The sequence below is a fragment of the Nelumbo nucifera genome, chromosome 2 (genome assembly GCF_055504915.1).
Source record: "Nelumbo nucifera cultivar China Antique chromosome 2, China Antique-T2T, whole genome shotgun sequence".
Lineage (NCBI taxonomy): Eukaryota > Viridiplantae > Streptophyta > Magnoliopsida > Proteales > Nelumbonaceae > Nelumbo > Nelumbo nucifera.
This window is the reverse complement of record NC_142650.1, coordinates 53,440,068-53,455,283: the sequence shown is the minus strand read 5'-3', so window position 1 is coordinate 53,455,283 and position 15,216 is coordinate 53,440,068. Positions and strand designations below refer to the sequence as shown.

The following is a 15,216-nucleotide window of genomic DNA, read 5'->3' as shown; positions in this document are numbered from 1 at the left end:
AAAGCGGATCTATTTCTAGGTTGGTTTTTAAAACCTTGATTTTAGTCAAAATAAAGTTCCACAATCTTATTCATATTTTTAGTAGTAGTGTAAATATAGAATTATAAATGTGTTCAAATTTTTCTATAATTTTTTTTGTATTTTTGTGTGTAAAAATAATTCTGATATGTCATACTTACTTTTTGTTTAATATGATAAATAAATGATATTATATATGTGCTCACATGTTGTTTTTGCAAAATTTATGTATTTTTGTAGTTTATTAATTTTTATTATTTATTTATGACATTAAAGGTTAACACATTTAACCCAAAAGTTGAACTATTTATTATTAATTTTTATATTACATTTTTGGTCAGTTCTAAATTACGTATTTCATTTTCATTATTAATACAAATAATTCTTATTTATTACACTTATTTATTAATTTGATTGATAAAAATATCATAAATGTGTGTCTTTTTTCTACATTTTTTTTGTAAATTCATATATTTATTTGTATTTTAAAATTATTATTACCTAATTGTGATTTCATAGGTTGATCAAATTGATTCAGATGGTTGAATTGCTTAACCGCCAATTGGATAAATAATGGTTTTGTTTTTCAGTTAGTTTTAAATGTATGGGTTTATATTGTTAAAAATATTAGCACAGGTCTAATTAGTAGCATTTATTAATGAGAAATAACTTAAAAATATAGGATACAATAAGAGAAAATGAGATTTAATACATTAAGTATAAGACTTAATGATAGGGGATTAAATGAGGTATAAAGTAATAATTGAAGTTACATTTTCAACCCTTACAATTAGAGATGGATTAAAATACACAAATATGACCATTATAGTAGCCATTAAAATCGGCACTAAAGATATAATAAAATGACTTTTATACACTTTCTCAAACAAAGAAATAAATGATAGTTTTAGCCCAAAAAAATTTTCAGACTGCATTCACACTTTTATATAATATAGATTAGTCGGGACCATGTCGTGTATGGCATTTATTAAACAAAATTAACCTATGATATTTTCAATTGAATGAAGTCAGTCCAAGTCTAATCCAAGCATTATTTTTGTAATATTTTTGGTTAGTGATATTAAAGACATTTAGGAACTTTGTGTTTGTCTTTCTAGTTTAGGTATGTTCAAGGTCTCATGCCCCAAAGATTCCCATTCGACGAGAAAAGGGAATCCACCCAATAATTCAAGACTCTAAGGCCTCGTCCGAGGGGGGGGGGGTTAAGTTGGTCAACTTGGTAATTAACCAACTTACCCACCCACCAAAAACGATAATCTTCTCCCGTCTCAATCTTTACCTAAGTGAGTGGAAACGCGACCAAACATTGATACTGAAAGTTACCCAAGTACTGAGACACAAATGGGATCTAAGCAACGAGTCTACAACCACAAGGGCATTAGTGGAAATCAAATACTTTAGAAGAAGATAGAGATTTGAGTCACCAATAAAACCCTTTTATTCTCATGTACTATGAGGCTAGTGGCTAAATTACCCCATTAATTTTCATTTGTAACTTGAACTTTTCACTTTGCAACAAATACCATGATGGAATGTTTTAAATTACCAAAATACCCACTTGAACCTTTCTTATTTTATTTTCTTTATTTTTCTTCTCTTTAACCCTAAGGTGTGTTTGGTTTGAAAGAAAAAGGTAAGGAAAAGAAGGGAAAGGTATGGAAACATATTCAAGGATTGTATATGATTCCATACCCTTTCCTTTAAACCAAACACAACCTAATTAACCCCAACATAATTCCAATTTCTCCAAATGAATCAAGCTAAAATAACAATAATCATTTCATTGACATAGAAAACAAGTTTCTTTATATTCTTGTTTCATTTCATTGATATCAATGTATCTATTCATCTTAAAATATAAAAATTATCCACAATTTTCTCCAATAAATTAAGAAAAAAACAAACAAAACCTTAAATTTATATCTATGAAAAAGAAACATCTACCATCTCATTAAAATATTGAATCCAGTAAAAAGTATACAAGGATATGTTAGAACAATTGACAGGACTTCAATATTATATTCAGAAAACTAATGGAATCATAAATTGTCCAAATAAATAAGAAAAGTTAATTTAGGGATTTGAAAATTTTAAACAAATGAATGAAAATATTTTTTGAAAGGGATGAAGATATTTATCACAAAGTTAAAAGTTCATTATCACAAATGAAAGTTTAGAAGTGTAATTATCATTGACCCCATGGCAAAGGGATCTTTATTCAAACTAGTAAATGTATTCGTGCATTGCATGTGGTAATTTCAAATAATAATAATAATAATAAAAGCATGATGTATTAGTGGATTTGTTGTCTTAGCTATATGAGCCATTACATGACTTCTTGTCTTCTTAGTTGTAGTTTATATTAGTGTTTTCAACTTGTGGTTTAATTGGACAATCAAATTAATCGACTATCACCATACAAATTTATAAATATGATTTAACCCAACCCATTGGCTTAGATATGACCTTATTGGTTTAATAAGGTCAATAGGGCATGGGCAAGATGTTAATTCTCTTTTTCTTTTTCTTTTATATTTTTAGCCATTTCCATCATTAGTAATAATAATTCTCATTTTCATACATGCATTTGTTAGATATGATGAATATGTATTGTTAAAGGCATGCTTGAATTTTCTATAAATTAAAAAAAAATCTATTTGTATTTGTTATTTAATAACACCATAATAAGTTGACTTATTAGATCTATAAGGAAATGCCATTCCAATTTATTTTTATAATATCAGTTATTTGTAATCTACTATACTCCTTCCCTAGCTCCATTGTTATTATTCTTACTATTAGTGTTTTTCCTACATATCTACGTGTTCTCAAACTTGGATCAATCCAAGTTATTGAACCAATGACCTTTTTTAGAATGAAATGTGTATATGTAATTGGACTTTAATATTAAATGTGAAGTTTTGGAGGCAATATTATTTTAATTTATATTTGCATAGATTTTACTAAAAAAACATTCTCAAACATATTTTTTTGATACTAAATTCTTGAACATATTTTTCAATGCTAAGAACACCCCACATGTCTTCCCTTCACACATTTAACAGTTTATAGTTTCCTATTAAAATTTTGAAAGTAAAAAATCATCAATTGAAGGTTTGTTCAACTGTGGACTTTTTCCCCATGGCATCTTTATGTCATTAATGACAATAATAAGAGAGTCAATGAGATCAATTAAGCATATTTCATTGAATTAACTTATCTTAAATGTTGTCAACAAATGAAATGTTAGAGAAGTTGTTGTTTTTACATTCTCAATGGTCCTGATTTCTTTAGTTAAACACTATGAAAGCCAAGCTAGCTGCACACTTCTTTAGCATCCTCAATATCTCTAGGTGCTCCTCTCACCTCTATGAAGAGTACTAATCATTTTTTCAATTACAGCATATGCAAGTTATGTGGCCAAAATAGTGTAAATCATTGTTGAATATCATGGTTTTCTCTGTTGCAACATTGTGCTTCAAGAGTGCATTTAGCTTTTTCCTTGGAGATTAGCACAACCCACCGGGGTTTTTTACTTCTAAACTTGTATGGGGATACCAAGGACATGGGGGAAAAGAGAGGATGGATCGTTGTTATGCTTATAACCCTCTCTAAAATTTTGTGTATCTATATGAATGTGGTAAGTGAGAGGAGGTCTAGGAGGTTTAGAGATGTTAGTGGGTTGATTAAGAGGTAAACTTGAACTGGCCCACTCCTATCTGGACAACCTTAATTGGGTTTGAGTCAGGTTTAGATTGGGCCAAACTTGCATCAACCTTGACCTGTTAATATCTCTAGTCCCAAATTTGTAAAGCTAAACACATCCCCAACATTGGAGTGAATGTTACCAATTTATATAAGCACAAAAAAAAACAATAAAATGGGTTATTTGGAAACATTAATTAAAAATGCTATAACCATTCACATCATTTTCCAACTTGGCCTGCTTACTTTTATCTTTTAGTCCTTTGGGAATGTGGAAAACTAACTAAGCCCTAATTAAAATGTTGCCATTGAACATTAATGGACACCGATCAAATACTTAGCATTAACCATTCAATAAGATAACTTATTATTCGTTCAATGTAAACATCTAAACCATGGTTTTCGAACTGTTGTTAACTCGGACGATCAAACTGTTTGGCCCAGGAACCGTCCAGGCAACCAGTTCCATTTTACCCCAAACCCGATCCCTAGCCAAAGACTGTTGAATTGGGCAATGAACCATTGACCCGAGCAATTGAACCGTCGACTCGTTCGACCCGTTTAACAGTTTTTGGCCATTTTTAAATTTTAATTATTTTTATTTTTTTAATTTATTTTGTCAGAATGGACCGTCTATTCGAACTGAACGGTTGAACTGTTGACCCGAAAACCGGTGGCTAGAACGGTTCCGGTTTTGAATCATTTTTTAAAACATTGATCTAAACAACAACGCTTGGGTTTGATTATAATTCAAGATAATTGTACATAAAATAGGAAGATGCTTGTAACATTTGACCAACAACCAAAGAGGAAGTGTGAAGTACTATTAAGTAACTTACGAGAATTTCAGTTACCAACTTACCATTCAATACATATTGGGGCAATTACAATCATTAATTTAAATCATTAAAAAGGTTTTATCTATAGAATACATGTCTTTGTCCATATTCCCACTTTCAAAATGTTTTAACGTAATTTCTATCCAATTAATTCAATTGCCATTTAATACATGTTGAATAATTGCAATTATTTATTTCTAGTGTTTAAATAGGTTATAAAATACCTATTTTATCCTTATTTACACTTTAAAAAATGTCAAATAAAAGGGTAAGCTTTGTCCAACCAAAATTCTAAAAGCCAAGAGCCCCCATTGGCACTTTTATAAGTACTAGTAATTAAGCACATGCGTTGCACATGAAAAACTTTTCTTCATATTAATTACTTGAATTTTAGATATATCATAGTTAAGATAGAAATTGAAAATTAAAAAAAGTAATAATATGATTAAAAATACTTAAATATTTATTATTCAATTATGATATCATGCATTTTTTTGAAAAGTTGGATCATTGACCCACCATCTAGATTAGAAATAGCATTGCTTTTGGATTAGCTTTAAATTAGGGGAAATTATAGTAAGAGCCGGTTGTACATTTAAAATTTGGTTACAAGTTGGTCCATAAACTAACAAAACTCTAACAAACGGCTCTACATTTCAAGTTATAAAAGCCCTCGCCATATCATCGAGGGTTATGTGGCTATTGCCAACATGGGACTCTTAATCAATATTGAACATAATAAAAAGCTTATACTGAAATTGCCCTTTAATATTGGGTGATTGGAAAATAAAAAAAAAGGGTTTATAGTTTCTCTCTCTCTCTCTTTCAATCTCCCTCACACTCTTTCACTCATAGTCATCTTTATCTGCTCAACGACTATGTGATTTGAAAATAAATAAAAATGGTTTTTGGTTTTTGTATTTACGTTCTCTTTATCAATTTCTCTCATTCTCTCTCTCTCTCTACCTATCATTCTCCCTCAATCTCTCATTTTCTTTCTTGGTCGATCTCTCATTCTCCTTTAATTTCTATTGTTCTCCCTTAGATTCTCTCCCTCTCACTCTCTTGTTTTTTTATTTTCTTATTTTCTTACACACTTATATGGTATTAATCAGATCGTATAAAAGAACATGAGACCAACTTGGTATGGTTCAAAAGTTATTACACCAATTTGTTAAAATTCACAATAAACTCTTGGCTATGAAATTTAATCCAATTGAAGAATGATAGAGATTGAGGGAGAAGGAGATTTTGACCGAGAGGGAGAGTGAGAGAGAAGAATGAGAAAAATTGAGGGAGAACAATAGAGAGAGAGGTTTTGATTTGGATACAGACCAAAATAGAGAGAGTGGGAGAGACAAAGGGAGCGAGAGATCGAGAGATGATTGTGAGAGTGAGAGAGAAGGGAGGGAGATTGAGAGACAGAGGAAGTGGAAGAGAAACTAAAAACCTATTTTCGATATGGGTTTTTTGTTGTGTCTAACATGGAATAAGAGTCCCATGTTGGTAACAGCCACATAAGCCTCTAATGACATGGCGGGGGTTTTTATAATTTAAAATGTAGAGCCAGATTTCAGAGTTTGGTTGGTTTCTGGACCAACCTGCAACTTAATTTTAAATGTACAACCGACTTTGACTATAATTTTCCCTTTAAATTATATATTTCATTTACATTATATAAAATAATTTTTTTACTCATCACACTTAAATTTTGTTTGTCTATGGTATCATTTTACTCAAACCACTAACCACCATCTAAAAATAAAAATTGTTTGATTTCTAGGTTGACATTAAATTTTGTATTACATTTCCATCATTGACAAAATTATTTCTTATGTATAAAACTTATTTTTGTTCAATATAATGAATGTACAATATTAGAGATGTACCCAATATTTTATTTTTTATAAATATATAACATTAGATATGTACCCAAAATTTTCCCTTATCTTTTTTTTTTAATTTTTGTGATTCTTTGTATTTTCTATTATTAAAAATTTTATTATTTGACTATGACATCATTTAATTTCTAGGTAGATTTTGAAATTTTCTTTCCATTTTCATCATTAATAAAAATACTTGTTACATTTCATAGTTATTTATTTTAATTTTTTATTATTTAATTATGGTATTATTTATTAATCCATTTGACCCTAAATGGTCAAATTGCTTGCGCCTACCACCAGGAGGGAAGAAAATGGTTTTGTTTTCAAAATATTTATTTTTATACTATTAAAATTAATATTGTGGGTTTAATTACAAGAATTTAATGATGAGAAAAAATATATTTTAAATATAGGATTTAATGAGAGAAAAGGAAAATATTTTTATTTCCAATTGGTTTTAAATTTTACATTCTATTTTCATCATTAATAAAAACATTTCTTATTTAACATACTTATTATTATTTAATATGTATGTTAAAAATGTTCCCAATTATTTTAATTTTTTTTATTTTATCTATTTTTTTATTTTATTATTTAATCATGGCAGCATGGATTAACCCATTTGGCCCAAAATGATTTAATTTCTTACCACCACTTAGATGAAAACACTATTTTTGCTAGGTAAATTTTAAAGGTATAAGCTTTTATGTAATTGAAATTATTAATTTATTAAGTATGGATTTGATTAATAGAACTTAATGATGAAAAGAAATAAAAATAACTTAAATATATGATTCAATGAACATGAATGCAAGTTAATAACTTAAATGTTGGATTTAATGAGAGCGGATTGAATGCATTGAATATCTTTAAATTACCTCTTTTCAACTCATTTAATATCAAAAACCAATTACCATATTTGGTCTCATTTTTTTATTATTAAATTTAAATATAAAAAAGTAAATATTATCCTTAAAAAATTCTAGAAATATTCTTGAAGACATTTGTACTTTTTAAAGTTGTATAGATTATAGATATAGATGAAGTTCAGGGGTAATTTTCATAGGAGACTATTTGTAATTTGAGACCGGTTTTGCTTCTCACAAATGGCATTAGTAACTCTCTCGTACTTGTGTGTTATTATTTACATGAGATATTTTCAATATTCGGTGGGATGTGCATGTGAGGTCGTTGTGAGGCGCCCTGATCCCACCTCTTGTAATTTACCCAACCCCATTTGTCCTAACAATTTTATAACCAGTGGAAAAGGACAAATCGGAAAGAGTAGAGAGCAAGGCAACTTGGTAAGGTAGGCAAAAGCGTGGTTACTGGTGGTTGTTCCTTGCTTGTACAGTTGTGTTTCTGACTTTCTTCCTTAATTTTAAACTCTTACAAGTCGAAGTTCAAAGCTTCCTGTATTAAAAATCCCAACTACGAATTCATTTTCTGTGGAGGGTTTTCTGAAGATCGACTCGAAGGTGAAGAAGTGATGGATGTTATCAAGACACAACAGATCTCGTCGAGGCCGATTGAGAAAGTTATAGTCCATCCTCTGGTTCTTCTTAGCATCGTCGACAATTACAACAGAGTCGCGAGGGATACCAGGAAACGTGTTATTGGAGTTCTACTTGGGAGTTCCTTCAAAGGCACTGTTGATGTCACCAATAGTTACGCAGGCACGATTTTCTAATCTCATCTTATGTCGCCAAAGCTCGGCTTCCTGTTGTCCCTTATTTATGTGTTTTTTCTTTCATTAGTGCTGTTCAGATCTGAACTCCTTCAATTCGTTTCTAGTTAGCTCCGATTTTTTATTTAGATTTTTTCTACTGCTTGCTTTGATTTTTATTGCACACATTTTTAGCCTGAGTTTTATTATAGTCGAACAAATTTTAAGAGAAAAAAGGGGGAAAAACAAAACTTTGAATTCATACGCTAAACGGTACCATCAACTATGTGGTAAAATTTGGATTCGGTGAAGGAAACTACGGTTTAGGGTATTGCCATTGTTGAACAGTAGTGCCTTTTAATATCATATGGAAAGCTTGAGCTTAGGTAGGCTATCTGACGAATGGAATTAGGGTTTTCTTGTTAATACATTGTTAATGCTAAGAGGAATGATGAGTTCGCATATGACTCCTTAGTCATTTGATTTAGACCTTAACCTTATATTTATACTAGTCTTGAAAGTCTATTTTAGGTCCTTGGGGCTTGTAGCGTAGAGTTTTAGTCGTCCAAAATGTAGTTGCTTCTAACATTCAAAATGTTTACCTCTTTATGTAGCTGGAACTTCAATAAGATTTGATATTTAAATAGTCTTGTCATTTTCTTGTGCCAACATGGAATAAACTTGTCATTTACTCGGATCCTGTTGGAAATGGGGATTCAACATGGGCTGAAAAACCTGAAATGCTATTACAAGGTTTGAGGCTACTTCGAGTTCTTAGCTTCCCTTCTCTGCAGTGGAAGGGGAGACTGAGGATCAGACTCTCAAGTAGTTATTAGTTGAATAAGGGAAAGGTGAAGGAGCCCCATGGATCACTAGAGGCTACATTAGGAGATGAGATTTTTGGCCTCAAGAGGGAACATCTTGTACAAATGGGTTCAGAGATCAGCTACCTCACTTGCAATTCTCTAACTAGAGAAGATGTAGACAATATTTTAAAAAGTTTGCCTGAGTTAGAAGCTCATTTTATGGGGTATATCTCATCTAAACCCAGGTATGCCTCACCTGGATTCTTGTTATCTTTTGATGAATTAATCTTGAATTTGATGTTTAAATAGGCACTTTCCTATATTGTAGGTTGTAGCTGTGGTTTTTAGTGTTTAAACAGTTTCACTTTTGTAGCGCTCAAACATACACGTCTACAACCATTATGTTAATAACATGGTGCTCTAATCAATCATCTAATGGTCCCTTTTTATTTATTTATTTTTTGGGATAGTTGATTTCTTTAAAAATTTAGTTTTGTGTATATGTTATGTTGTTTTTAAGTGGCACCTAGTTTATTAAGGAATGCACTTAGCTTTGTGCCTCAAGCTTTAGGAAGCCCCTACACTTTATTGGGGGCCAGTAGTGGGATGGTAGTGCTTAGACACTTTTTGGGAGGTTGTCTTTTGTATTTGGTTACTTGTCTATTCCCTATGATGAACTGAGGATATTTTGTTTTTGTTTGATAATCTTCTTTGCTATTCTTTGTTATTATTAATAGAAACTACTCAATGATTTAAAATGTGTGCCTAGGTGCACAGGCAAGGCGCATTTTAAGCTATGTGTCCTAGCCTAGGCATTCGCTTGCTTTGTTCACTGAAGAAAAGGCGGATTGTAAAATTAGGAATGAAAGATCTAACATCACATTAACTATTTGAAACAATGCAATTGAGAAAGAAATAAAGAAATTGTTCCAACTTTAATAAAGTAAGAAAAAGTGAAGAAAAGGATAGAAGAAAGAAAGAGAACAAAATAGGAAGAGAAAGGGAAGGGAAAGAGAAGAAAAGGAGAAGAAAAGAGGGAAGACTAGAAAGGAGAAATCTGTTCACCTCTCCTTACTGTCGACCGAGGTTGTATTAACATTCTACTAAGGCTGAAATGACTACAATACCCTTAGGAAAATTACAGCAGATATAAGAGAGAAAGAATAACATGAAAAAGACAATGCTGCCCCTGGTAACTACTTCTAACAATTCTGAAAGAAATTAAAAGTTTGACATGCTTGAATATGTTTTCTATGCTATTTTTTTATTTTATTTTTGCATTTTTCACTTTCAATGTGCTTTATATGTTATGTTTATGTATTTAAATTTGAACTAATAGGCTTTTTTAAAGCATTTAGTTTAAAATTAAAGTTTGATTTTTAATTAATACTATTTTTAATATTTACTTAATTTATTTTTGAATTTTTGCATTTTTTTATTTTTAATTTTGCACCTTGCAAAAAGGTGTGCACCTCCCCTTGTGCCTTGGGCACAAAGTGGCCTTTGCATTTGTTTTTTGCCTTGTGCTTTTAAAACACTGAAACTACTTGATCTTGTTTTTGATAAAGATAATGCTCTCTTAAAGTCTTAATCTTGAAAGACCATAAACATGGCATGAAGAGTACTTATATCTGATGTAGTTAAACACTGAATTCATCTGAGCATTATGCCATTAATCGCGTTCATTGTTGACATATTTAATTTCTATTCTGTAATTCATTCTTATTCTTAAAATCATGAGGCATGCCTTGTTTGTCCAATCAAAGATTATATTATTTGTTTTATTTTTGCAAAGTGCTTTTAGACTTCAATCCATGAGGTATGCCTATTGATCCTACATATCCCCTGGTCATAGAGCCATATCATTTCATCTCAAATTTTGATTAGTTTTGATATTAACTGGTTTCATCCTCAACTTTTTCTATGTTTTTTTTTATATGATTCTTGGTTTTGTATGCTTCTTCTACCATCTGAGTTTTACAACATTGTTTCCTGACATTAGCTGCAGGTTGTTTTGGGGTATGTAGCAATAACAATAAATGTAGTTAACATATTGTTATTCTCTAATGAGAATAATGTAAATGCCCAAAGTGGGAATATCACATTTCAGAATAGCTAGTTAATAATGGCTTAAACGCCATGTTGGAATTTATTACTCTAATAATCCTTTATATCATCAGCTTTTTTTCCTTAGTGTTGTTTTCACAAGTGATCTGGCAATTAATATGAATGCTGAGTATTTGGATCTCAAATTTGCAGTGCCCTTTGAGGAAGATGATAAGTATCCCAGCATCTGGTTTCTTGACCACAATTACCATGAATCAATGTTCTCCATGTTTAAGAGAATAAATGGTATTGTTTGTTACTTTCTTTTTGATGAAGTCTCTTCATTATACATCTTGTACAGGGCATCTTCAATCTGTCATTATTTGATCAAATTGACTGTGATGTGTTTCAGCCAAGGAGCATGTTGTAGGTTGGTACAGCACAGGTCCAAAACTGCGGGAAAATGACCTGGATATTCATGGATTGTTTCACGAGTAAGATCCAGTCTTTACATTAATAGAAGTGTGAGTTATTTTGCAAATGCTAAGGAACTAACTTTATGCATTTTTAGTATTATCCTCTTTCTCTCGGGTACTTTTGGAATTCTGTTTTTTTTGTAAGCAATGGAATATAAATATTTTATTAAGCAAAAGGTAAAACTTCCGCACAATAGTTTATTGGGATCCATAAAATTTTTATGGTTGATCACTTGAGCAACAGCTGAATTATAAGCAATGCATTTTCTATGCACAGACCTTTCAAGGAAACAATTTATCTTCCTTTTAAAGCGTGAAGTCTGTGCATTGTATTTGGCATTCCTTTTTTCAGACATTTTGACATTTGGTGGGGAGTTCCAAGAAACTTGGTTGAACTAATCAAAGAGTGCTCCAAATCTGGTTTTGGTCATCATAGATATTGTTTTTTAGTGTAGAGCTCATTGGTGTGCTTTTTGGTGTTTATTGTTTATCAGAATATTTTCTGTTTATTCTATAGACATTTAGTTTAACCACTGGTTCTTCTTTTGCTTGTTTACTTTTTAATTGAATTGTGATTACAGCTATGTTCCAAACCCTGTGTTGGTCATTATAGATGTCCAACCAAAAGAACTTGGAATACCCACGAAAGCTTACTATGCTGTTGAAGAGGTTAAAGAGGTGAGTAAAACTAACTAGTCTTGCACAACACAATAATTATCTTGCATTGCTTTGATGCCTTATTGGTCATATTCTGTTTTAATCAAGGTTCAAAGTATCGATACACCTCTGTGTATCGGCAGAGGTGTATCAGTACTAAAAACCATGTGCTTTTATATTTTTTTAGTTTTTTTTTTCAAAAATTGGTTTTAATGTTCAAAGTTTTCTTTCCATGCTGCTTATTCCTATGTATTAGCAAATGATGTTTGGATATGGTCACAGAATGCCACTCAAAAAAGCCAGAAGGTGTTCATGCATGTACCTTCAGAAATTGCTGCTCATGAAGTAGAGGAAATTGGTATACCCATAGATCTTTTTCCTTAGCTCTTTTTGGGGGATGTTGGAGAACAATTTTCCTCACTTTTAATCGGAATATCTGTTCAGTTATGTTTTCTTGTCACTGTTCATATGTTTCCTTTAGTGTGTGTTGGAGGGGGAGGGGGTCATTTGTTTCCTTTTGTGTGTGTGTGTGTGTGTTTTGGGGGGAGGGGGGATGCTGGGTTAATTGACATCTCCTATACTGAATATGTGATCTTTCTTCCTCTTCAACAGGCGTGGAGCATTTGCTCAGGGATGTTAAGGACACAACTATTAGCACCCTTGCAACCGAGGTAAACCCCCAACCCTGAAGAGAGACAAATGGGAACAAGACATCTTTAATGTGGACACTTTGTTATGTGAAGTTTATTATTAATCATTTTTATTTAATTTTGGGAAGAACTGATATGAGGTGGAAACTTAAATTTCTAGTTCTGATGTTTTCCCTACAAATGAAGCATTAGGCCTACTTTTGTTCTGTGTATAGGTTACCGGGAAACTTGCAGCATTGAAAGGATTAGATGCACGATTACGAGAAATACGTGGTTATCTTGATCTTGTTGTTGATGAAAAGCTCCCTCTAAATCATGAGATTCTGTACCATTTACAGGTACATTGTTCTGTCTCCTTATGCCACTTTGCATCTTGGCATTTTGCACACACTTTCCAGCAGTGTTCTTAAAAGTGTTACTTTTGTGTGTGTGTGTGTGTGTGTGGTAATATGCATACGAACTACACAACTGAATCTAGGACAATTTCACTATATTTATTTCTTGAATGTTATCCCTCCCCCCTTCCTCTCCTTTCTAGAGTGCTTCTATCGTAGGTGCTTATCATGCACCAAGTTCCCTCATAAATATGCTCAAGCTAGGAAAGCAAAGACTTATGGTTGACTGAGGTTCCAATAGCAGCCATTTGAACACATTGCCATTTTCATATCCGAGCTCGTTCTAGTCCATCCATATGCTACGATAAACTTTATGTGCATTTTTTCGGAATTTTGAAATTGAAGTTACTTTATTGAAACATCACATCTTTTCTGTCCAAATTGATAAAGTTGCTTTATGTTGATTAAACAATCAGGTCCAACACCCATCCTCCCCATTTCTTATTGATCAGCTCTTAGTATTTCGTTACAGCCTGGTGAGAAAGCAAAGTTGGGGGAAATAGGTTTTTCTTTGGGTGGGTGGGGAAGGGGGGGAGCCAAGGCTGCTGTAAGGATCCAGACCTACACTTGTAAGGAAGCTTGGAGAGGGGGGGGGGACTTTCTGTTGTTGTTGCCTTGACTATGGAATAGTCTTAGTCTCATGGATCCTATATATTATTGCATTAAGTGCCTTTTTACAAAATTTTATTGAAGACATTGTATTTTTACCCAAAGTAAAGAAGCATCTGCTTTCCCTCTTTCAAATGTATAGATAATATTATGCTCTCAGTCCTGATTCCTTGAGCTGCAAATTTATCTCAGGTTCAGATTATTAATGGCCCTTGGTAGGGGTACATTAAGAGTGATGGACCTCATGTCCATCATGGTTCTGTGAGTTCACTTACATGCATCAAGGGTGATGAACTCCGGGTTGATCATGGATCTATGAAGAAATTTTGTTGTGTTTTCTGTGTTTGTTTTAAAAAAAGCCAAGTGCTCATTTTGTTTGGATATCTTCAATCTACTTCCGTGGAATAATTTTGGATTCTTACTAAAAGCATTCCCATCTGCAGGATGTGTTCAACCTACTTCCGAATCTGAATGTAGCTGAGTTAATCAAGGCTTTTGCTGGTATGCAGTGATCTTACAATCCGCACTTCTATTTTTTATAATTTTTCCCATGCAGTGATCTTTTTGGAACTTTATTTAACCTTTGTCTCTGTTCTTCAGTGAAAACAAATGATATGATGTTGGTTATTTATCTTTCCTCTCTCATTCGAAGTGTAATTGCTCTTCATAATCTGATCAACAACAAGGTAATAAGCTTTCTCCTGTGGTAATAGTTTTTGTTTAGTCTTTATCTGATGTAGAATTTAATGTTGACATGATGACCTTGTGACTCGAATCTGATGACATCAAATTCTGGGATTTGATTTCAGATGCTCAACAAAGAACATGAGAAAGCTGAAGATGCAAAACCAGCAGCCATACCAGCTGCTGCTGGAAGCTGAAAATGGGGATTATCAGCAGGCATGGATATTCTATTGTCAAGAGAGCTCGAGTTTTGGGGAGCACATTGCCAGTCGTACCTTTATGGGGGCTCGAATTCCTGGGAGCTATGTTTTCTCTGAGGATAAGAGGAGAGGGTGTGGATCCTAACCTTGGAGATCCATTACCCCCATTCATTTGTTTGGATAATTAAGAGCTTTATTTTACTAACGTCACAATTTCTGAAAGAGCATTTCATGAGACGGAATGAATGACTGAAAGGCATCTTGTTTCTGCACTTCATACTTTGATGTTTCAGTGCAATTATACAGTGGGGGATTTGTTTTCGCCTTGAAAGTCAAACATTTTGTTGTGCCTTTTCCAATCCAAGCAACAACAAATTGGGAGGGGGGAAGAGTAGGGGAAAATGATTAATCCATTGATTGCAACTGAAACATAATTTAAACTGCAAACGCGATCGAACATCCTTAACTGCAATTACAGAATAACATATCTAAATCTCAAAATTCACCATTTTAGCGTAAAACTGACACATCAGTGTCATGTTAGAAAAAATGGTGCTT

The 15,216-nt window shown here is 32.4% G+C and overlaps 1 protein-coding gene across 1 annotated transcript; it reads left to right on the top strand.

Annotated features, from left to right (window-relative positions):
* Positions 1 to 7,748: 7,748 nt before the first annotated feature.
* LOC104601223 (26S proteasome non-ATPase regulatory subunit 7 homolog A-like) lies at positions 7,749 to 14,989 on the top strand. The gene is made up of 10 exons (XM_010264491.3): positions 7,749 to 8,145; positions 11,201 to 11,293; positions 11,400 to 11,481; positions 12,045 to 12,141; positions 12,403 to 12,478; positions 12,733 to 12,791; positions 12,986 to 13,108; positions 14,218 to 14,275; positions 14,375 to 14,460; positions 14,584 to 14,989. The coding sequence occupies exons 1-10, from the start codon at positions 7,959 to 7,961 to the stop codon at positions 14,653 to 14,655; spliced, it is 933 nt and encodes a 310-aa protein (XP_010262793.1). The 5' UTR covers positions 7,749 to 7,958; the 3' UTR covers positions 14,656 to 14,989.
* Positions 14,990 to 15,216: the final 227 nt, after the last annotated feature.